Source organism: Laetiporus sulphureus, assembly GCF_001632365.1.
Source record: "Laetiporus sulphureus 93-53 unplaced genomic scaffold LAESUscaffold_28, whole genome shotgun sequence".
NCBI classification, from domain to species: Eukaryota; Fungi; Basidiomycota; class Agaricomycetes; order Polyporales; family Laetiporaceae; genus Laetiporus; species Laetiporus sulphureus.
In genome coordinates this window covers 71,030-91,446 of record NW_024468537.1, presented here as the reverse complement: position 1 = coordinate 91,446, position 20,417 = coordinate 71,030, and the positions used below count along the sequence as shown (strand labels likewise).

The 20,417-nt window shown below is 52.0% G+C and overlaps 8 protein-coding genes across 8 annotated transcripts; 3 read left to right on the top strand and 5 right to left on the bottom strand.

Moving 5' to 3' along the window:
* Positions 1 to 2,472: 2,472 nt before the first annotated feature.
* LAESUDRAFT_702618 (SWI/SNF complex 60 kDa subunit) lies at positions 2,473 to 4,532 on the top strand. The gene is made up of 8 exons (XM_040906493.1): positions 2,473 to 2,712; positions 2,789 to 2,957; positions 3,020 to 3,196; positions 3,258 to 3,377; positions 3,426 to 3,558; positions 3,608 to 3,738; positions 3,793 to 4,032; positions 4,089 to 4,532. Exons 1-8 carry the CDS (start codon positions 2,687 to 2,689, stop codon positions 4,353 to 4,355), a joined length of 1,263 nt encoding a protein of 420 aa, XP_040762796.1. The 5' UTR covers positions 2,473 to 2,686; the 3' UTR covers positions 4,356 to 4,532.
* Positions 4,533 to 4,689: 157 nt separating this feature from the next.
* LAESUDRAFT_813693 (BAR-domain-containing protein) lies at positions 4,690 to 7,551 on the top strand (the record flags this gene model as incomplete). Its single annotated transcript, XM_040914510.1, has 8 exons — positions 4,690 to 5,043; positions 5,105 to 5,122; positions 5,183 to 5,283; positions 5,340 to 5,491; positions 5,557 to 5,716; positions 5,770 to 5,883; positions 5,949 to 6,107; positions 6,171 to 7,551. Exons 1-8 carry the CDS (start codon positions 5,023 to 5,025, stop codon positions 7,549 to 7,551), a joined length of 2,106 nt encoding a protein of 701 aa, XP_040762795.1. The 5' UTR covers positions 4,690 to 5,022.
* A 342-nt stretch (positions 7,552 to 7,893) lies between these two features.
* LAESUDRAFT_750764 (uncharacterized protein) lies at positions 7,894 to 9,614 on the bottom strand (the record flags this gene model as incomplete). Its single annotated transcript, XM_040911621.1, has 4 exons — positions 9,165 to 9,614; positions 8,683 to 9,117; positions 8,559 to 8,627; positions 7,894 to 8,502 (listed from the first exon to the last, which is right to left on the bottom strand). Exons 1-4 carry the CDS (start codon positions 9,198 to 9,200, stop codon positions 7,894 to 7,896), a joined length of 1,149 nt encoding a protein of 382 aa, XP_040762794.1. The 5' UTR covers positions 9,201 to 9,614.
* Positions 9,615 to 10,169: 555 nt separating this feature from the next.
* LAESUDRAFT_240536 (uncharacterized protein) lies at positions 10,170 to 11,056 on the bottom strand. The gene is made up of 3 exons (XM_040901696.1): positions 10,472 to 11,056; positions 10,317 to 10,417; positions 10,170 to 10,259 (listed from the first exon to the last, which is right to left on the bottom strand). The coding sequence occupies exons 1-3, from the start codon at positions 10,754 to 10,756 to the stop codon at positions 10,187 to 10,189; spliced, it is 459 nt and encodes a 152-aa protein (XP_040762793.1). The 5' UTR covers positions 10,757 to 11,056; the 3' UTR covers positions 10,170 to 10,186.
* On the bottom strand, positions 10,964 to 11,874 carry LAESUDRAFT_240543 (uncharacterized protein). The gene is made up of 3 exons (XM_040901697.1): positions 11,362 to 11,874; positions 11,199 to 11,279; positions 10,964 to 11,151 (listed from the first exon to the last, which is right to left on the bottom strand). The coding sequence occupies exons 1-2, from the start codon at positions 11,616 to 11,618 to the stop codon at positions 11,219 to 11,221; spliced, it is 318 nt and encodes a 105-aa protein (XP_040762792.1). The 5' UTR covers positions 11,619 to 11,874; the 3' UTR covers positions 10,964 to 11,151; positions 11,199 to 11,218.
* A 307-nt stretch (positions 11,875 to 12,181) lies between these two features.
* Positions 12,182 to 14,011, top strand: LAESUDRAFT_727309 (uncharacterized protein). The gene is given in 3 exon segments (XM_040909198.1): positions 12,182 to 12,507; positions 12,563 to 13,927; positions 13,938 to 14,011. 2 exon segments carry the CDS (start codon positions 12,190 to 12,192, stop codon positions 13,925 to 13,927), a joined length of 1,683 nt encoding a protein of 560 aa, XP_040762791.1. The 5' UTR covers positions 12,182 to 12,189; the 3' UTR covers positions 13,938 to 14,011.
* A 1,238-nt stretch (positions 14,012 to 15,249) lies between these two features.
* LAESUDRAFT_727305 (uncharacterized protein) lies at positions 15,250 to 17,123 on the bottom strand. Its single transcript, XM_040909197.1, has 7 exons — positions 16,924 to 17,123; positions 16,688 to 16,863; positions 16,457 to 16,630; positions 16,333 to 16,385; positions 16,184 to 16,265; positions 16,041 to 16,126; positions 15,250 to 15,984 (listed from the first exon to the last, which is right to left on the bottom strand). Exons 2-7 carry the CDS (start codon positions 16,827 to 16,829, stop codon positions 15,280 to 15,282), a joined length of 1,242 nt encoding a protein of 413 aa, XP_040762790.1. The 5' UTR covers positions 16,830 to 16,863; positions 16,924 to 17,123; the 3' UTR covers positions 15,250 to 15,279.
* Positions 17,124 to 17,935: 812 nt separating this feature from the next.
* LAESUDRAFT_240397 (cytochrome P450) lies at positions 17,936 to 20,383 on the bottom strand. The gene is made up of 12 exons (XM_040901695.1): positions 20,009 to 20,383; positions 19,821 to 19,953; positions 19,569 to 19,760; positions 19,356 to 19,507; positions 19,180 to 19,277; positions 19,009 to 19,129; positions 18,937 to 18,950; positions 18,721 to 18,887; positions 18,641 to 18,663; positions 18,324 to 18,585; positions 18,124 to 18,267; positions 17,936 to 18,071 (listed from the first exon to the last, which is right to left on the bottom strand). The coding sequence occupies exons 1-12, from the start codon at positions 20,196 to 20,198 to the stop codon at positions 17,978 to 17,980; spliced, it is 1,590 nt and encodes a 529-aa protein (XP_040762789.1). The 5' UTR covers positions 20,199 to 20,383; the 3' UTR covers positions 17,936 to 17,977.
* Between the last annotated feature and the right edge of the window lie 34 nt (positions 20,384 to 20,417).

Sequence of the window (20,417 nt, the reverse complement as noted above, 5' to 3'; positions counted from 1 at the left end):
ATGAATCTTCTTCGTTCGACACAAAGTTTATCAGCGGCAACCAACAGCGAGTCCTCGAGGTGACTAGTGCTCTTGCGAAGGTACGGTATATCTTCTTGATCATGGAGCAAGGCCCCTTGTGTTGAGCTGTTGCCTAACAGATAAAATTCTAATGAGCAGCGATCAGCTGGAACACCGTCAAATCCATGTACAGTGACCCACAAAACTGTTGATAAGATTGCTTACTTCGACTTGTATGGTGAATATCTCCTCAAACACTGGGTCAAATAAATGTCATAAGAGCTCATTTGAAAGCCTATTGTCATAGCTTTTCAATGCACTTTTATTTATATTTTTAACATATTTGGATCTCAAGATATTTGATACTCTTTGAGGACCACTCTTATCAACAGTTTTGTGGCACACACACAAGTTCTCAGAATATTGTGATTCTTGACATGTTGACAGGGTTCATTGTGGGAACATTGATTGATGTTCATGTTTCAACTTGAACAATGTACAAACAGCCATACACAACTCTTCGCACTCAATCAACATCATGCCAAAAGCTGTTGCTACTGAAACTGTCAACCATGTCATCGCTTTGCTTCAGAATGGCAAATTTCTTCAAGAAATTGAAGCTTTGACTGGGCTACACTATTCTACCATCAGCAAACTGTGCTCCACACACTGCCTCACCATTCCTAAGGCCAAAGGAGGGCATCCTTCCCTTCTTACTACTGCCAATCTTCACTATGCTACTTGACTCATTGGGACTGGCAAGGCTACCACATCTCCTGCTGTGGCCAGAGCTCTTGCAGATGTTACTGGGAGGGTTGTCAATGCAGAGACAATGTGAAGAGGGTTGAAGAAGGCAGGAATGAAGGCTGTAGTGAAGCGAAAAAGGCCTTTACTCTCTGCAAGGCATCAGAAGGAGAGGATGGACTTCACTTTGGCTCATTAGTATTGGACTGTAGAGGACTGGAGAAGGGTGGTATGTGTTGGAAGTGAAGTGCGGGATGCACTTGGGTACGTGCTTGGCGTGCCGAGCACAAATGTTGTGCCATGGTGAAACACGTCAGAAGCGGTACCTGGAGACGGAATGGTCGGAAAGGCACGGGCCCAGACAGGGGCAGAAGGTAGTATAAAGTACATACCTAGGTAGCCAGTTCCCTCAGCCATTTACACAACTCATTACGCACTCTAACGAGATCACTGGGGAACTGGGATGGGGCGCGGACTGCTACCATAGTTTCCGGCCTGGAAAATTCCAAGAGTATGGTCAGATGAGACAAAGATTAACAGGATGGGGTCAGATGGAAGGAAATGGGTGTGGAAGAAGCCAGGGGAGCCTCAGTGATAGGTTGGTGAAAGGGACTCAGAAGTTTAGAGGTGGATCCTTGATGATGTGGGGCTGTATGGGCTGGGATGGTGTGGGGTATGCCTGCAATATCGATGGCAGGATGGATGCAGACCTTTATGTCAGCATTCTGGAGGATGAGCTGCAGAATAGCCTGGAGGATTGGGGAAAACTGTGGAGGATGTGGTGTTCCAGCAAGACAATGACCCCAAGCACACCAGCAAGAAGGCCAAGGATTGGTTCAAAGACCATGATTTCAACACCATGCTATGACTCTCTCAATCCCCAGATCTCAATCCCATAGATAATTTGTGGGATCACCTCAAAAAGAAGCTTGCAGAGTATCAGGAGCCACCAAAGGGAATTACTGAGTTGTGAGAAAGGGTAGAGAAGGAATGGGAGGCTATTGGGAAGGAAGTGTGTCAGAATCTGATTGAAAGTATGCCAAGGAGGGTGGATGCAGTTATGAAGGCAAAGGGAGGCTATACCAAGGACTGAAAGTATGAGTTTTGTAGAACCTGAATATGTGCCACAAAACTGTTGATAAGAGTGGCCCTCAAAGAGTACCAAATATCTTGGGATCAAAATATGCTAAAAATATAAACAAAACTGCATTGAAAAGCTATGATAATAGGCTTTCAAATGAGCTCTCATAACATTTATTTGGCTCAGTGGTTGAGGAGATATTCACCATACAAGTTGAAGTAAGCAATCTTATCAACAGTTTTGTGGGTCACTGTATATTCCCTGCTATGCAGGTTCTCGACTCGAGCTGCCAGCTCTTATTTCATCTTCGTGTTTCAGCGGTACTAGTCATCCTTCAGTGAATTTGTGATTTGAATTACGTTCTTTTCTGATACCATGATGTTCTCTTCAGTATCGGCTTCGCTTCCAACACTGGTGGCCAAATCTATACTGCGTGTCATCATTGCCACCTATATCTGGTCCGCGCGATTGGCGAGTGTGAAATTTTTTGGAGTATTGAAATTGATAGTGTCTTAGCCTGTACATTTTCTGTCGTCAAAGAATACTCAAAGGTTCGACTCGGTCTGATCGCGAGTGGCCACAAATTGGCACGTGTCATTACCAAATCTAGACGTGTACAACTGCGACCTGGGCGCCTAGTTGAACTCGCTTCAGCCACATCCCCACTTCTCTTCGCCACAGTACCGCTCGTGTCCCACTCTTATAGTGCAACAACTCGAGCATCTAGTCAGCGCGCTTTGTAAAGGTCTACCATCCTCTCATAGAGGGTACTCGCGGTAGAGGACGATTCACCTTCAGCTGCGGCTTCTTGACGCGAACACTTTTCCATACCCCCCCGAGTCCTTGAATCCATTGTCCACGATGGACCCACAGAAGCCGGCTGCGAAGTATGTTATTGCATTATAATGCTGCTAAGGATTATAATTAAGTACAGTTCCGTGCTCCGAACGGGTTTGTTTGCAGAAAACGCAAGCTCACAGACAAGAACCTCCCAAACGCGCTCCTCCAGTCACCCGAGTTCTCAGAAGACTCGCAAATGTACCGCGACCTCCTCGACATGGAGCGGCGCCTTGACTGGACGGTCACCCGAAAACGGGTAGAGGTGCAAGATGCGCTCAACCGCACCGTTCCTGTCAGTGTTTATTCAGATATGTGCGACCTTGTTGTCGACGCTCATGGCGACTATACGTGCAGACTTCTCGAACATTACGAATTTTCCTGAGCCATACGGTGTCTGGACAGACGTGGCAGCAGGGCGCGGATGGTCTGGGTGCTGTGGGTGCCACGGAAGGCGAGGCGGGCAAGGTGAACCCTGAGACGGGCGAGGGCATCCCCGCGTTCTCGTTCAGAATTGAGGGCAGGCTGCTTGAAGTGCGTCGTTTTTCTATCTCTACATTCGCATGAGACTGACATTTTCCTCATCAACACGCAGTTGCCAAATCAGCGAGCAAAAGACCGGCCACCGCCACGAAAGTTCTCGACGCTCATAAAGCAGATGGTGGTAGAGCTTGAACGAGACCCGGCGTTGTACCCTGAGGGAAACATTGTTGAGGTACGTGTATCATATGCGCGGTTTGACGTAGGTACTTATGTTGCGCAGTGGTTACGTGGGCCGTCACAACCCCAGCTGGATGGGTTCACAGTACGGCGGAAAGGGGACACCCCAGTCAAAATACGGGTCATCATCCACCTTGAACAACAACCAGAGCAATTCAAGGTCCACCCGGAGCTTGGCGAGTTGTCATTGCTATACATTATCATCTGCCGCTGACCTTGTTGTAGGAAGCTTCTTGGGGCTTAGGGAGGAAAGCCGAGTGGGCGTCGTTCAGGCTTTGTGGAATTATGTCAAGATGCAGGGGCTACAGGACAAAGTGGATCGACGTCTGATCCGTGCAGATGCCCGTCTTCGTCCGGTGGGCCTTACCCAGCACAACTACGACGTGCTGCTCGCTTATCTTCATGGCTAGATATTCGGTGGCGATGCCGCGTATTTCCATCAGCTTCCGGAGATGATCAATCGCTTTCTGCTTGCACCAGATCCCATCGTTCTCCATTACACCATTAACCCAGCCTCACCCGCGCCCGAGAAGCCGAGCGCGTGGGACGTTGAGCTGAAGCTGGACGACTCGGCGCTGAAGACTCGCATGGCCTATGTTGTGCAGATGGCGACCGAATCCATGCGGGACCTCGCAAAGCTCGATGATGAGGTGCATAGTCATGTTTTTGAGCTATTTTACGCATAAGCTAATGCCGGCAAATGCAGATCGCGCTGCATGTGCAATCGCTGAATAACTCGCATCTCAAGCGGACGTTCCTCCGTGCGTTCGCGGACGACCCACAGCAATTCATCCAGACGTGGCTCGCATCGCAGTCGCGCGATCTGGAAAGCGTGCTGGGTAGCGGACCAAGCGAGGGCGCGACGGTGCGGCAGGAGGACCTCCGACGGAGCGAGTTCTTCAGGCTACCATGGGTGGAGGAAGCTGTTGCGGTCCAGGAGGGCCTGCGCCTCGCGGCAAAGGCGAACATGTGAGGGCTCTTGTGACTACGACAGTCGTTGTAACTCTAGACTTCTGCGTCTTTCTGCCTTTAAGGTTAATACTCATAATCGGCACTCTTAAGTGCTCTATAGAGTGTTTCGGCTGGCGGTCTGTTGCAAGCTATGAGAACCAATCGAGTGACTGTTTTCGCATTTGGAGGTCAATTTATCATTATCATGCCTCAAAGCGCAAATCGATGTCAATTATATGTCTGCTCGATACTAGACTACTTGCGGCAAAGGCCGCGCCGTTACGAAATGAAAGAGACGCTGAGGTCTTCCTGATAATTCAGCCGAATAACAGACGAGGTCATTGTTACCGGTGCGACGACGAACGGACGGGCGATACTTGGACACAGGCTGAGTGCATTAGCGGGGCGGATTTCAGAGGGTTTTCGATGTCGTCGCTTGGCGTTGAGTGGCGAAAGAGGAAAGCAAAGGCCTCCCGATGATCTCAGTCTCGTCGTCGCTTTAGCGAAATGGGCCTGGGTCTGGAATGGCAACTGAAACCACGAAGCATGCGCGGGGTATATAGCCAAGGTCGATCTTGTTCTTTGACCCCGAAATCGTTCACACCGTCCACATCAACGCGGAACCACCTCACTTTCACCACAACGCCGACGAGCAGGCTACGTAGACAGTGCGATCAGCGTGAGCAGGCATGGCCATGGCGAGCAAGCAGGTCAGCGCTTAGGTCATGGTCATCCTTACAGCCGAGATGGAGGACTGACGGGAACTTGCAGCTCGGGAAGCTGAAGCAGGTACGCTTTCGAAGGAGCCAATGCGGTCAGCGCAGTCAATAACGTTGCAGCGCTTGCCAGTGGGCCGGCGAAGTCATTTCGTCTCGGGACAAAGCAGTCGTGACGGAAGAGTTTAAGCAGTTGGAACATGACATTGAGCTACGCAGGCAGGGCCTTTGGAGGCGAGTCGCCTTGTCCATCTTTCTGCCTGCTCAGTACTCATCGCCTGTCCACGCAGACTACATGTCGCGTCGGAGGACTACTACCATTTTCTCAGCAAGAAGAAGGAGTGTGAGGCACTCGATGAATCTGACAAGCTTCTTGCGATCGATGCTCTCGGCATCGTAATGATCAGACACGGGGAAGAGTTTGGCGAGGACTCTGCATTTGGTGAGCACCCAATGTCAATGGCCCATCTGCACGAAACTTATGCCTCAGCGTTCTTCGATGTGTAGGAACGTCCTTGGTAAGTATGGGTCGTGCACACTGCAAGATCGCCACTCTGCAAGAGACGTTTGCAATGACATTCGAAGACACGTACCTCACGTCCATACTTCGTATGGAGGACGAGATCAAGGAATACCAGGCTCAGAGGAAGAAACTTGAGAGTAGACGGTATGTCACTTCCAGCGTCGGTGCTGATGCCGTTTCTCATGCTTCTGTACCAGGCTAAGCTTGGATGCTGCCATTCATAAGCTGGAGAAGCTGACACACAGCAAAAAGGACAAGGAGAAGGAACGGAAAGAAGCTGAGGACGAGCATGCAAATGCTCAAGCTCGCTAGTATGTCCTCTCTATCGATCTCTTTCGACATGCCAGCTGAACGTCTGGCTCCCGGCTATCTTCAGCGAAAAGATGGCCGAGGACGTGCGAGCTCGCATGCACGCCATCCAAGAGAATGAGGTCGTACAGCTTCGCGCCCTCACTGAATTTCTTGATCTGCAGACCAAATATGTCGAGCAGTATCTGAACGTGCTGAGAGATGTCAAGGCTGGTTGGATAGACGAGTATGTATCCAATAATATTTTCAACAGCATCCCGTTATTAATGCGTGCCTGCTGCCTCCTCAGGGCGACCGTTACGCGTCTGGAAACAACTCGACCGAGAGGACCTATGCATATGTTCACGGAGCCGCCAGAGATTTCGCGTTTAGGTTCTATTCGCTCCACCAAGTCTAAATCCTCAGCCAGGCGATCCACGCACAGCGACTCAGGTGAAAGTTCTGACGACGAGGAGCGAGAGCAACTCGCTCCCAAGCGCTCACGAGGGCTCTCATTGACACGGCACAAGTCCGGGGCGAGCACCAAACAGGCTTCACGCCCATCATCTCGTCCTCCGTCTCGCCCATCGTCGCGCGCGTCTCGCAACCGTGCAGACAGCGCTGCAAGCGACAAGTCAGAAAAAGAAAAGTCGCGCAATCGGATGAGCGTGGCGGTATGGGCATCCAGCGCGGCCAATGCCGTCAGCTCCGTGACGGGGCGAGGGAAGAAGGACAAGGAGAACTTCGCCGCGCTCAAGGATGACTCTGACCGTAGTGATGGCGAGACGCAGAGTGCTCACGACGGAGAGAACAGCCGTCCCTCGAGCGCGCTGTCGTTCCAACGGAAGAACAAGCACCACAAGAACAAGAGCGCCTCGTCAACGCCCGCGCCGTCGCCCAAAGTCCCAACGCGCACGCCTAAGTCGCTCTCACAGGGCAAGGACGGCCGCAAAGTCGTCGTGGCTACGCACGACTTCACTGGCACCTCGACCGACGAGCTGAGCTTCCGCGCCGGAGACCAGATCGCGGTGGTGAACGAGGTGCTGGACGGGTGGTGGATGGGCGAGCTGTACGGGAAGCGCGGACTGTTCCCCACTAATTACACAGACTTCCTCTCATCTACGCCGCCCATCCCGCCGCGTCCGCCTGCGATGAGCCGCAACGCGGGCGGGAGCGCACCGCCCGTGCTCACGCGTATGCCCGACGACGAGAGCGAGCGAAGGTTGCTCGCAAACGACGACGCGGACAGACAGTACCTGATGAGCAGCGATGACGAGGAGCACCCCTTCGGCGATCACAATCTCGTGGAGAACCGGAGCCCGACGTATGGGAGGTTCGGCTCGTTCAGCGGCCCAGACAGTCCACACGAAGAAGAGGAGGCTGCGCGGACGCGTGCCCAGAGATTCCTTGCGGATGTCGATGAGAGGACGCAGCTCGCGAACCAGCCCGCCATCACTCGCAGAGCGACAGACGCGTCGCCCGCGCGGAAGCCACCGCCACCTCCGCCGCGGCGTACCACGAACAACATCCTTGCACACTTGAGCCCGCCTCTGGTACCGAGTAGGTCTGGGGTGGCGCACTCGCTGCAGTCTTCGTCGTCGAGCACGAACTCGTTTGTCGCTATGGCTTCGACGCCGACCATGCCCCAGCCGAACTTTGAGGATACGCTGACGCAGTCTCCGTTTGAATGAGTTTAGCTTTGCTTTATGCCTTCGCGGAAGTAGGTCCGCGACGTACGGTGCTTCCCCGGCTGCTCTTGTTCAGCCGCCGATGGTTCCTCAGCTTCATCTTGTTGCCTTCTGTAGATCTATTGCATTTAGCATACATTATACTTGACAGAACCATGACGATTACGACTGACGAGCGCGCCTGCTTTGAAAATGTTTTAGGTCATTCGAAGCGTTGATACGGTATATTATGAATGATGAAGCCCTTAATGGGCATGCTACTCGTGACAGTCGAACTATGCAGGCATGTAGATACGCAACTTGTATACATGTCGAACAAGGGGGAACGAAAACTGCCTCCAAGCCCTACTCTCCAGCCCGTCCATCGTCGCTCCGCATCGGAACACGCATCGTAAATCCCTCCCGCAAATACATCTTCGTCACGGCCAGATAGATGCTCTGTCGATCGTCCTCTCCGAGAGGCACGCTGAGGTCAACGTGGAAGTCGTGCCACGCATAGACGAACCCAGCGAGAATCGCCGCCGCGACGAGCGCCCCTATCGACAGGTTCCACCACATGAGCACGGCGACCGGAGCGAGGAAGATGACGATGTGCGGCACCGCGGTGTCCGCCCAGTGCGCGAAGCGCCGTGCGCCGCGCTCGGAGGCGAGGTAGCCTGGCGAGAAGGTGATGAGCTCGAGGTGCTTGGGCGAGAGGAGGATGGCGCCGCCGACGGCGATGGACCATGGGAGGAAGAAGAGGATTCGAATGATGGTCAGGACGACTCTTCTGGCGGACCACGGGCCTTGCAGTGCGTTGGATAGAGCATCGGAGGAGGAAGGCGAGCTGAATTCGGGGAGGAGGTACTCCGTGGACAGATCAAGCTCGGCTTCGCGGACCCCAGCGCCCGATCTGCGCGAGTTTGGAGCCGCACTCTGCTCGTCCTTCGCAGAGAGCGTTTCGTACACCACCGACTAGTAATTTGGGGCGATAAGTTATCGATCCTCACTCGCATTCATTAGAAGCTCACCTGTCCAGATGGCCTCTCTTTCGAGTCATTAATACCCTCCGCCTCTCGAGGTATGTCATACGAAGCATTCTAAGGAAGAATCACCGATCTGCCGTTGTTTGCAAGACGAGTAGCAAGGACTTACCATAGCATCCTCAGTCTCCACGATGTCCATGTCCAAGTCTTGTGATGACGTCAGCTCGGTGCGCAGTCGACGAACCTGATCAGAGGTCGTTGGTATACCGACGCTTTGAGACGGACTCGGGAAGGGTACCTTGCGCAGCGCTCTGCGTACTTGGAGCGTCTTCCCTGCCAGCTTCTTCGCCTTCGCTACCGCGCGAGACCACGAGTTGAGCTTGGTCGTCTTCACGTTGGCGCCATCGCCGGACGATAGGTGCTCGCCGTCACGATACGGGGGCCGCGGTGTAGACAGGGTATCGTCATTGTGGATCAGCTTTGGCGTGAAGAATACATCATAAGACGGTTCGTCCACGACATCGTCCGGGGTGAATAGTCCTGAGGAAGCCCCAGAGGAATTCGTTGAGCTATCGTTCAATGTCGAGCCTCTCGAGAGGGCAGGCTCCAGAATGGTCAGATAAGCGAATAGCAAAGACCATAAACGCTCACCATATCTGACATGTCTGGCGCAAGCAGGAGAGTCATCTCTGGCCAAGTCTTTCAGGAAGGTGAAGACGAAGGGGTGGGACCAACGGAGACGGTACGACATGGATGCTTGCTGGGAGCAGTTAGCATCGTAATGTCAGGCACCTGAGTCAGCCGCTGCCCACCCACGGTAAGACCCGCTCCTCGGATTAGTATCATGATTTCGACGAGGTCTTGAAGGTGAGACGCTGCGGCTGAACTCATGTGAGTGGAGGCGGGTGGAAAGCAGATCAATGGGCTTGAGACGCGGTCACGTGCCATCAAGATGGGGCGCGACAGGAACGAGTGCATTAGAGAGAGACGGACTGTTGGATTGCAAGAGATGCCTGAAACAGTACTAGTCTCAGTACGATCAGGATATTGTTACAATGATTCGCATACAAGTTATTCCTAATATCACCCCTTAGCATGCAGATGATAGTGTATTGCAGCGCGAAAGAGACCTCACGCTCACGAAGATGAATGAGACAAAATAATGAAAAGAGTGCGAGAGTGTACAGCTGTGCCTGTAGAGCCAATACGTGATAATAACTCGCGTGACTGGCCCAAATGATCTTGTCAGATGTTGACGATGACGTAGCATCGATGATACACACCGTCTGCGTTGTTATGCAGGCTGTCGAGGTAAATTAAGGCTCAGAACTTCAAAAGTCATCCTTTAAAGCTCGTGAAACTTGTAAAACGTTAGTCAACCATCGGCAGGGAAATGAGAATCAACCGGCGGTGACGTGCATTATGAGCATAGAGCTCAGCGACGCAACGCATTCCAATACGCGGACTTATGTGAAACCTTCATCAACACCAACCGCTGAACAGAATGGTTGCATTGTAGTATCATGCAACTTCAAGATAATGTATATGGACATATGACATATTATACATGGGATAGAAATGGGTACGTCAACACATGCTTTCGTGTAATCATGGTAGTACTTAATCATAGTCCTGTTTGAAGTGCGAACGAACATGCAAATCGATTCTCAAACTTAACGCGGAACCTGGTCGAATGCAACCTCATCGAGTGCGGAGACCTTGACTACATTTCCCTCAGCAGTGACCCTGGAAGACAAACGTTAGACGGTGGAAACAAACAATGGAGACTTCGAGATAACTCACTGAGCATTCAAAGACGAATTTAGGATACTCTCGACGGGAGCACCCATGAAGAGCAATCGCTCGTAGAGTTGGACCTTGTAGTAGATTCCAACACTGCCCGTCTGTGGAACATTTAGATTCAGACGCTAAAAGATCATTTGAGTAAAGATGCGCACCTCAATCAGCCCAACCCGTCCGGTGGTCACCTCGACAGAGTTGAGGATCGACACCTGCGAGCTTTGCTCGAGGAACTTCTCTCCCTGCAGCTGTTGCTTGTACTGAGCAAGGGTGAGGTGTTTGCCGTTCACCGTGATCTTGGCGTCGTTGTGGAAGAAATCGCTGAATGCCTTGTCGAAGGCTGCCTGCGAGGTAGCGGAATAGATGGAGCTGAGGCCGTTCCTGACGAACACTGTCAGGGAGATGACTTCAGGTCCCGGGCCAAGAGGGACAGTGGGAGACATAATTGAGACGATTTAGAAGCGGATATGTGGGTCTTCGGATGGTTAAGCTTGACCCATCGCAGCATTTTTATATGCACATCGGATATTAACGCTTGAGGCTATGTTTTCCAATCAAGGCATCGTTTGCGATGTCCGGATCGGAACGAACGCGGGCACAGCTCCAAAGCAGGCGGTCGCCGTTCAGTGTTCATCTGGTTCCACCTGCCACGACCCGGGGCCATTAGTAAGAACAAACGCTTGCGATGTGGCATCTGTCCGACAGCAATAATATCGAGTCATATACCAATCATGCAATCAGGCCTTCAGCAAAGGTGCTAAGATCGTTGGATACTGAGACATCGCTCGCAAAAGAAATTTGCGGATGACGCATACAAGCCTGCGGAACCGAACATTCTCTTGGAAGTGTCATCTGATGAGGACAAAGCGTAATGCACTAACTCACATCTGTCGTTCTGGATTCTGTCAACATGAAACAGTCCGGAAATTTGATGGGACGGTTGGGCGTACCGCCCAACTGATGCCCCTTGATGTAATTTTGAGCATGAGAAAGGATGCTCTGACATCGAGATGCACTGACTCGGCACTCGAATTAGTCTAATGCTTACCCGCTAAAGCACTGAAGCTCGGAGTTCCGCGCTCGTCGGAACATCAGCAGTGCGACTGCTCGGCAAAGCACAAAGAGAGTAGCAATGAATACGGCTCCCTCGAGTACGCGATGGCGCAGTAGCCAATACATCGTGATGCATGTCACAAAAGCTTCGTGGAGAACATGATTGTTATGAGCACCGAGCCAGGCTGTTCCCCCGTCTATGCTGTCCAGTGCCAGAGTGCCAGCCTGCGGACGTGAAATAGCCCGTCCCATGTGCGCTCAAAGTGCTCGATCTGGCTTGCCGTCACAGGCTTTGTGGCTCTTGCAGCGCGAAACAGTCCATGCATCCAAATGTTCTCCTTGTCCGAAGAATGTGGATGGATGGCCATCATGATAAGCTAGCATCGCGATGCGACTCATGAACGTTCGGAGTGTCGTCGACAGGATGTGGTACGGTGGCCCGGCGGTATGAAAGAGAAAGGCGTCAAATGGATACTGAAGCAGACTATCATGACAGAACACATTTAGCGAGAAGGAAGGAACGAAGATGTCTATGAAACTATTGATCAGATATTAAGAGGATTACACGTGATGTTTTCCACAGTTACAAGGACCGTGGACGTGAGGAAGACTATGTATATAGCGCTCAGCGCTCAGCCTTCGCTTAGCCACATTGCATCGTAGTCGACTAGCTAGCAACTTTCAGGAAAACTTGGTCATTTTAGGCTGTCTGTGAGAAAGTCTAAGACAGACACTCTTATGTGAGTATGGTTCATGCTTTAACCCTTGCCCGCCGTTGACCACTCGGCAATCACCCGTCGTGCGCAGATGTGCCAATATTGTCATGGCTGCTGCAACAACGCATGCAATGAGCAATCCTGATCTCGTCCGCGAGATCATACAATATCTATCTCCTAAAGAAACCGAAGGCGATGTCACAAGGACTAATATGCGGGCTTTAGCGTGCTGCTCTCGCGTGAACAAGACGTTTTCAGTCAACGCCTTGGATTTCCTCTGGGAGCAGCTCGACTCCCTCCTTCCTGTCTTGAAGTTGCTTCCATCATTCGTGCTGAAGGAACGCCACTTTCACAATGAATCGATCGATTTTTCGGACGACGAAGAGGATACTGATACCGACGCGGATGACGGTGAACTTATTTACGTGTGTGTCTTTTGATAGTCCATCCCTCACATACTAAGAGAAATCATTCCATCAGTACTTAGAGGACATACCCACAGCACAGGAATGGGCTCACCTCCAGCAATACGCGGAACGCGTGCGTGTACTGGAGCTCAACAGCGAAAGCTCGACTCTGCCCGCTGTTCTCTCTCTGTTGTACTACCATAACGGAGGTCGATTCATCTTACCTAGGCTGAAATGTCTCGACTGGCGAATCACCTCAATCAGCGCCAGCACCTTAATTTTGGCTCTAGTCCCACCCTCCTTACGCACCCTCACCATTGACTTAATGGACTTCGTGGACGACGCATTTGGCGAAACAGCAACAATCAGAATGTTGTGGCGGTTCATTGTCGCCGCCGTTCCTGGATTGGAAGAAGTAACGCTGCTTAATGTTCCACCATCTTTCGAATTGATGCCAATCATCAAGTGCACTCAACTGCGCTCATTGAACTTCGATTATGAATATAATGTCGGCGGGGATGATACCCTGTGGAGAGCTTTATCCTCTTTGTCGGCCCTTGAAGCTATCGAAGGCAACTTCAAATTGGTGGAGGACCTTCCTGAGGGTGAGGAAGGCTTCTTTGCATTGCGAGAAGTAGCGCTTCGTGGCGGCGTCAGAGACGTGAATCGCCTCATAGATACCATATCTTCTCGACACGTGGAGTCTTTCTCCTATAAACTTCATTACGGCAAGGAGGATCTCGCAGCCTACCTTCTACTCTTGACAACCGTCTGCACAAAATTCGGCTCATCCTTACGAGTAATCATCACAAACGTCATGTTCGACGCTGACTCAGTGGCGTCCCTCGACCCTTTCGGGCATGTTATTCAGCCGTTATTTTCCTTGCGTACCCTTGAAGATATATCCTTCACATTCCACGGATGCAGCCTTCCGTTATCGGACAAGGATATGCGCGAGATCGCCAAAGCGTTTCCAGGACTCAAAACGTTCACCATCATTCTCACCGGTCGCATGCATGAAATCGTCCCGTCCATTGAGACACTTATGGAATTTGCTCGACGCTGTCCACGCCTCGAATATCTACGGCTCCCTGCGATACACTTTGCGAATTTCTCGACAAAACGAAAATTCAGGCATACCTCGCACGGACTACGGCGTCTGATCATCGGGCAGCCTGAATTTCGCATGCAAAAGCCCGGTGTTGTGGCACGCTTCCTCGATGCTGTATTCCCGAACATCAAGGCGGATGAGACGGTTCATAGTTTCTCGGGTTCCGTCCACGACGCTTACGGCTGGGATACAGTCGTGCCCCTGCTGAAAGCACGCCAAGCATCGCGACGCTCTCGGCAGTCCAGAGAATCCGAAGTTAAGGACGATGGTAAATGTGAGCATCTTCCTACTTGCCGTTACTTGACGCTGGAGAACGAGGCACATTAATGAATGATAGGATTCATTGCTTAGTATTTCCACGCCATGCAAGTCTTCAGTCCTCATCGTACCTGGTCGAGGACATTCATGCTGCCTTCCCTTCTTGTGACATACCATAAGGCGTGATTCGTTCTCTGTTCACACCATTCATCTCTGCTATCTGTTCGTGCATTAGATGCGATCTGCTTACGAAATTGGAATCCTAGTGAATGCACCATTCTGAGATGCGTGGAACTGATCAGTATGAATTGAGATCACTTCCAAGATCCAAACTCAAATTTATCCCACCGATACGCGAACACGACTACGCGATATTGCGAAGCTACTATGCTCCACCGGACGGCATTGATTTGCGCTGCCTTCTGCTTCGCGTCATTCACAACCTGCGCCGGATCTCGGGGGTCTGGTCCGTAAAGCTCACTCTCTAGAGGGTCATCCCCGTCGTGATGGTCAATGTCGATCTTTCGGAAGATTATATTCATGGTCGCAGTGCAGGTGTGTGGCTGCAAGTGCTAGTGTAACTCCATTATTATGTGAAAGGTTTTCCCTGCGCCTTCAAGAGCCAAGCAGCTTGACATCTCCAGCTTGTATCGGACCGTACATCCTACTCTCCATGCTTTGTGAGTCAAGATTGGCCCAATGCCAAAGAACCACCCACACAGCCCAATTGTGCCCCGCTTGAATGCAGACGAGTCGAAGGTGATGGTCATCTGTTCAGCTCCAGGTGCCATACTCGTTGGGCTTCACCGTGATTATCCCGGACAATATGCAAAACGGCGACTTGATGGTGTACAATCGCAAGCGAGACTTTGTGTGTCAGATCCGCAGGAAGAACGTACCCCACGCGTGTATGCGCATGTAAGGTGTTGAAGGAGCCAAGGCCTACTTCCCTGCCGAGCTAAGGAGCAAGAATCAACTGGTGATTAAAGTCGGTGATTAAAGTCGGACAGGTTTTGGCTTAGCAGCCTTTCCAGAAACTTCTGCTTATTCGTGTCTTTATTCTTATTGTAGCCGCCGCACTGTATTTGCTAGAGTGCATTCGAAGGTGTTTGATACGGAATGCGTTTGTTTCTGGTCGGGGTCATGCAACGAAACTGTGGCCTCTCTGCTGATTTAGTACTGTTCGCCTCCGTTCCTGGATCTAAAGACAGCGAAGCTTGAACACAGCACCTGCTGTATGCGGAGATCAATTGCGAGCCATGCGCACCGGGTCAAGAGTAGTCTGAACACCTGTTACTTATTAGTCGTCTAACAGCCGGCGCCTTCGAATACATAGGGAATACATTAATCTATGACTTCCCACACACTCTACTATCAACGTTTCTAAACACCTCACCAGCCCCACCATCTAAACACATCGCTCAAAGCTTCTGAGCGCCATCCATCGCAGTCCTCAAGCTCCCAAGAACCTCCAACGCCGCCACCCGCCTGCGCTCCACCTCTCCCTTCAACGCCTCCTCCCACCACCGCTCGCCCTCGGGCACCTCCCGCCACCCACCCGTCAAAAACCTGCGCAACCTCCCCAAACTCAGCCCAGGCCCGCGCAGCTCCTCCACATGCTTCCAAAACGGCGGCGGGCTCTCCAGCGAGTACGTCTTCGGCTCGCCCTCGAGGTCGGGCGAGCAGAATCCCTCGCTCGCGAGCGCGAGCGCGGGCGGGACGGTGATCCGCCCGATCTTGAAGCACAAGGTGGACACGGCGATGCAGTGCAGCGTCGCGCCGTCCGGCTCGGTGTGGTGCTGCATCTGTTTCTTGAGCGCGGCGGAGAGCGCGTCCGCCTGTCCCTGCGAGCCGTCTTCCTTTGTGGGGACGCCCACGGGGTTCGCGGGCGTGGGCGCGGCTTCGGTGGTGGCGCGCGAGTCTGAGGCTTCCGGGACGGAGGGCGTGTGCAGGATCGGGTAGGGAGCGAAGCCTGCGAGGATGTTGTTCTCTGGGGGAGTTGGCAGGGACTTGGTGTCGGTGGAGGGTGGGGAAGGCGTGGCTTTGGATTGCTCAGCCTCGCCCTTGGAGGCGGCAGTCTTGGCCTTCTTCTTGGGGTGCGAGACGTATCGTACGATGATGTACACCTTGAGGAGAGACGTCAGTGCTGGAAGAACGGACAGCGCGAATGAAGAACGCTCACCCATTTCTGGTCCCAAGCTCCCATGGTCACGCGCACCTCGTACGGAGAGAGCATCGGGATTTCGCGAAGGAAGTTGTAGTGGGTTCCTCCAGTGTACACATCAGTGCTCGTGTATTGGTAGGGTAGTGAAAGGCGATGCTTACCAGCTAGAGCCATCCAACCACCAGCGCGGAAGAAAGTCGGGAAACATTTCAGGGCGGCTTGGAAACGCGCGGCATCCATGATCTACCAGTGCGAGATCAGCGATTCGGCTGTGTCCCACCGTCTTTGGCTTTCATTGTGGCGAGCATACCTTGGCGTAGCAAGAGTTGCTCAAATGCAAGTTGAAATCGCAATCGTCGAGACCTGTGAAACGATGACGAGTGATCGGTCGCTCATTAGCAGGCGAAACCCAGAACCCGGAGCGTCGGACTTACTGGCCCAGGTCTTATACGAATCCGTGAGCTCCAGCGGGTGCTTGCCCACAGGCGACAAGTCATGCAACCAATTGGCTTTGATTTCTTGTCTAACTTTGCGTGGCTTGAAGATCAGGCTTAGCCTGAGCAGCTGGAAGCGTAGCCGGATCATAGTGACAGGATGGAATACTCGGACTGTCGAGACGGTGTTCAGTGCATCGACCGTTCACTTACGATAGAACCCACACTCACTGTGCCACATGAAAGGCCATGACCGAGCATTGGCGAGTATGATGGCCACAAGCACATACTTGAGCAAGCGGACACCGATGGCAGTTACCCGGGAAGTGAAGATGGTGTCGGAGAGGCTACGGATGTAAGGGGCGAGTTCCATGTTCGACGCGTCAAGCTAGACTTCGATATATGAACTGGAGACAGTACAGTTGTAAGTGAATCTTGACTGATTCCAGGAGCTCGGACGAACGCACCAAAGCAGTGTGACAATTCTGCAGGATTCCACCCTTATTCTACGCGTTTTCAACAGAACAGTTGAATCCGGTCCGCGACGTGCACAATGCGAGGCTATGGCAGGAGACAATCGCGTGGAGTCTGTGGCGGGCGAGCATGCCAAATGCATTGGGGTTCCAGTCGGCGGATGGCACGTGTTTTTCCTGTGAGTGGCCAGCCCCCCAGTATTTAATCCACACTTTGTTTGTCGCCAAGGTCACTTGCTTGCTTCAGTCAACAGCCTTACGAGGAGGGCCGAAATCGGCGCCGAATTGACCGAATGTCAGGGATATTGCGTGCGCAAATTAGAGGTTTCGTTCTTATATTATATGAGGTGGGTCGCCAGCTGCTTAGTTCGAGTGACAGCAGACCAGTTTCATCTCTTCCCAAACTTCATCGAAATTTGCTACGTTGAATTCCTCCAGATTCATGAATGGCTGCACTGATCTACCTCAACAAATGTAGAAAAGAAGGAAAGGCATCGATCGATCGTGATTCATGTCCTTCGGTGCGAGTCCTTATGCGGCAAAGTTCTGGGAGGAACGAAGGTTCTTCGGATAGCAAATTCGAGGAATCCCCGCTCGGCTGGTTCCAAGAACGATAATGTTCGATGATCAACCTCTTGGTTAGTGGTCGCTCGTCGCTCTGTGTTTTATTGTTGTACATGCCGGTGCTGAAATGGAATTCCGTGTCTTTGTATCTTCATTCAGGTTTTTTTTTGGTGTCAACAGGCCAGCGAGAGGGGACGAAGTATCCGATTCCCGGCTCACTTGGTTGCAATTGAGAATGAAAGTCAAAACTCTTGGGCCGTCAGGCTGCAGTCCAATTTATCCCGAACATGCGATACAGAATGGCAGGGAGAGAGAAGCCCTACATGATTATATGCGAGATTTAACATGGGCAAGACGCAAGAAACCGAATAGGTGCGCAGCAGAGTCGTTGATAGTATAACTTTGAGTCCAACAGTGTCATGTCATCGAGAACGTTTAGCGTACAGCATACATTCGACTATATTAGAAGGCAGGCAGGGATGTACTATAGGTCCATGCCGCCGACGTTCATTTGCGCAACGAGGTTCACCACCTTCTGCGATCGCGGTTGGATCTCACAACGGAACGGCTTCGGATAACTTCGCTACGGTCACCTGTGATGCCCTATTCCGAATAACTCGCAGAGCGTACCTGATTCCCCCAGAAGCAAACGAAGCTTGGGGAGTAATCTCCCATCCATTCGCATCGTGGGCCCTGTCGAAATCAAAAGCCGCCAGCATGCTTGCGATCGCTAGCCACACATTGGAATCGGCGAACTGACGCGCCGGACACAACCTAGCACGAGGCTATCTCAGTTGTCCTCCTACAGCTGAATGGATCCCAGAACTTACCGACGACCGAATCCAAACACTATCCTGCGAGGATCTCGGGAATCGTACTCGCTGGCATCCATCTTCTCAAAGCGTTCTGGGCGGAATGCTTCTGGATCCGGATACACACTTTCATCTCGTGTCATGCACCTGCAAACGTCAAATACGCGTACACGCTGGTATGCGACCGTGGATACGGACCAGATGTTCGGGATTATCATCGTTCCTGCAGAAATGCTGTAGCCCTGATATTCATCATCTTCAGTAAGCTCATGTGGCAACCCTTGTCGCAAGGTATGAGATTTGTTCGGGATCGAAGACCATATGGAAGAACATACCGAGCGGGGCGGGAGGATTCCAGCTAATCCATAGAAAAGAGATCGTCAACATATCTATTACCCTTAGGCGAGGAACGCACCGATACACTTCGCTTAGCACGCATTCGACGTATGGCAGCGACTTTCTATCCTCGAGCTCTGGTAATCGTGTGGCGCCAATGACTCGGTCGATCTCGGCCTGTGCCTTCCTGCGAACCTCTGGGTGGAGTACCATGGCGAGAACAAATGTCGTGAGCACCGTTCCAGTCTGTGATCTGGTCAGATCTGGTGAGAACCGCCTCCCACTTAAATCGCACCGTGCCCGCCGCAGCTGTGACAATGTCGGTCAATCCGGATATAGAGCACCATCAAGTGAGTGCCACGGGTACCTATATAAAATGCTCCTGCAGCACCCATGATATTGTACTCATCCTCTGCTGTCAGAGTCTTTCCATTTGACTCCTCTTCCAAGAGAGCCGTTGCAAAGCACTGTTTCGCAGTTCCTTGGGCCTGTGCAGTCTCCGTCAGGACTGCTTATCGTCTCCTGTGAATGCTCTCACCAGCTCTTCCTTCACTGCGTTATATGGAATCTCGATTGTGTCTCTCATCAGTCTTCTCATCTGAAGGGCCTTGTTCCTGAATATGGGAACCCGCCGCACTGTAATAACAGTATCGTCGGTGGGACGAAGTGAGTCGCCCCCTGAATGTCGATCTTCAAACGATACGGTGTGCTCACAGAAAGGGAAGAAGTCCACCAGCGTCGCAGCCGGACCACCTCCGTCAACAGCGTCGGTCACAGCGCGGTCGGCAAGCTCGATGAATTCATCATCTTGCAATGACCGTGCGGTATGTCCATAAGAAATCTCCATGGACAATGCGCCGACGAATCTATCGGAGCACATCTGATCTCACGGACGATCGTGCGACGGCGGGTTCAGCCATAACGTACCTCTTGAGATGCATTACGAAGTCATCGGGTCGTTTGATGAGTTGTTCCAGGAGCCGATGCGCTTCCCTCATCTGTATCGGTCGGTAACTTTGCAGCATGTCCTTGTCTTGCAGCACCCATTGGAACCACTTCCGGTGGCGGCGCCATTGCTCATTATATGGAAGCAAAGGCAAGACAGGATCCGCTCCGACTCTAATTTCAACAGGGACGTCTCAGAAAAGGCTTGGGCTTATACTCTTCAGATGTACTCACAATTCTTGCAGGAACACGAAACGTGGCCGGTTAGAATATTTCGCGCCCCTTTTTTCCATCAACTCATTTGCTCCCTCGAGCGAGTTCAAGACGAGCGCAGGCTTGCCGAAGAACCGAATGAAAATATTGTCTCCTGCAACCAGAGTTGGAAGTCTTCGCGAATGCACAACGAGTTTGCAGGCGCGCACCATAGTGAGTCCTCCACTTTGCGAACGTCTTGTGCTGATCGTCGGGAGGAAGCTGTAGCACATTTCCCAACAGTGGAACACCCCTCGGCCCTGGCGGTAGCCGTGACCCCTTTCTCCGAGAGAGGGACCAATATGCAAGGAAGAGCGCTCCGGCGAACAGCAAATTCAGATAGAGCATTGGAAGCGCCATACCCGCAGAAGATGCGGAGGGACGGGCCCCTTCATACCGATATATACCCTTGGTGGCGCTGGCATAGGGTCAGTGGCGTCAACAGACGCCCGACGTCTTCGAAATTTACGCTCAATTCTCAATTGCAGGGCGCCGACAGACCGGCCAGAATGCTTCCGCGTTGGGTATCGTTGATAAGCTCTGTCACAATGCATGCACGATATCAAGTACCTGTAACGA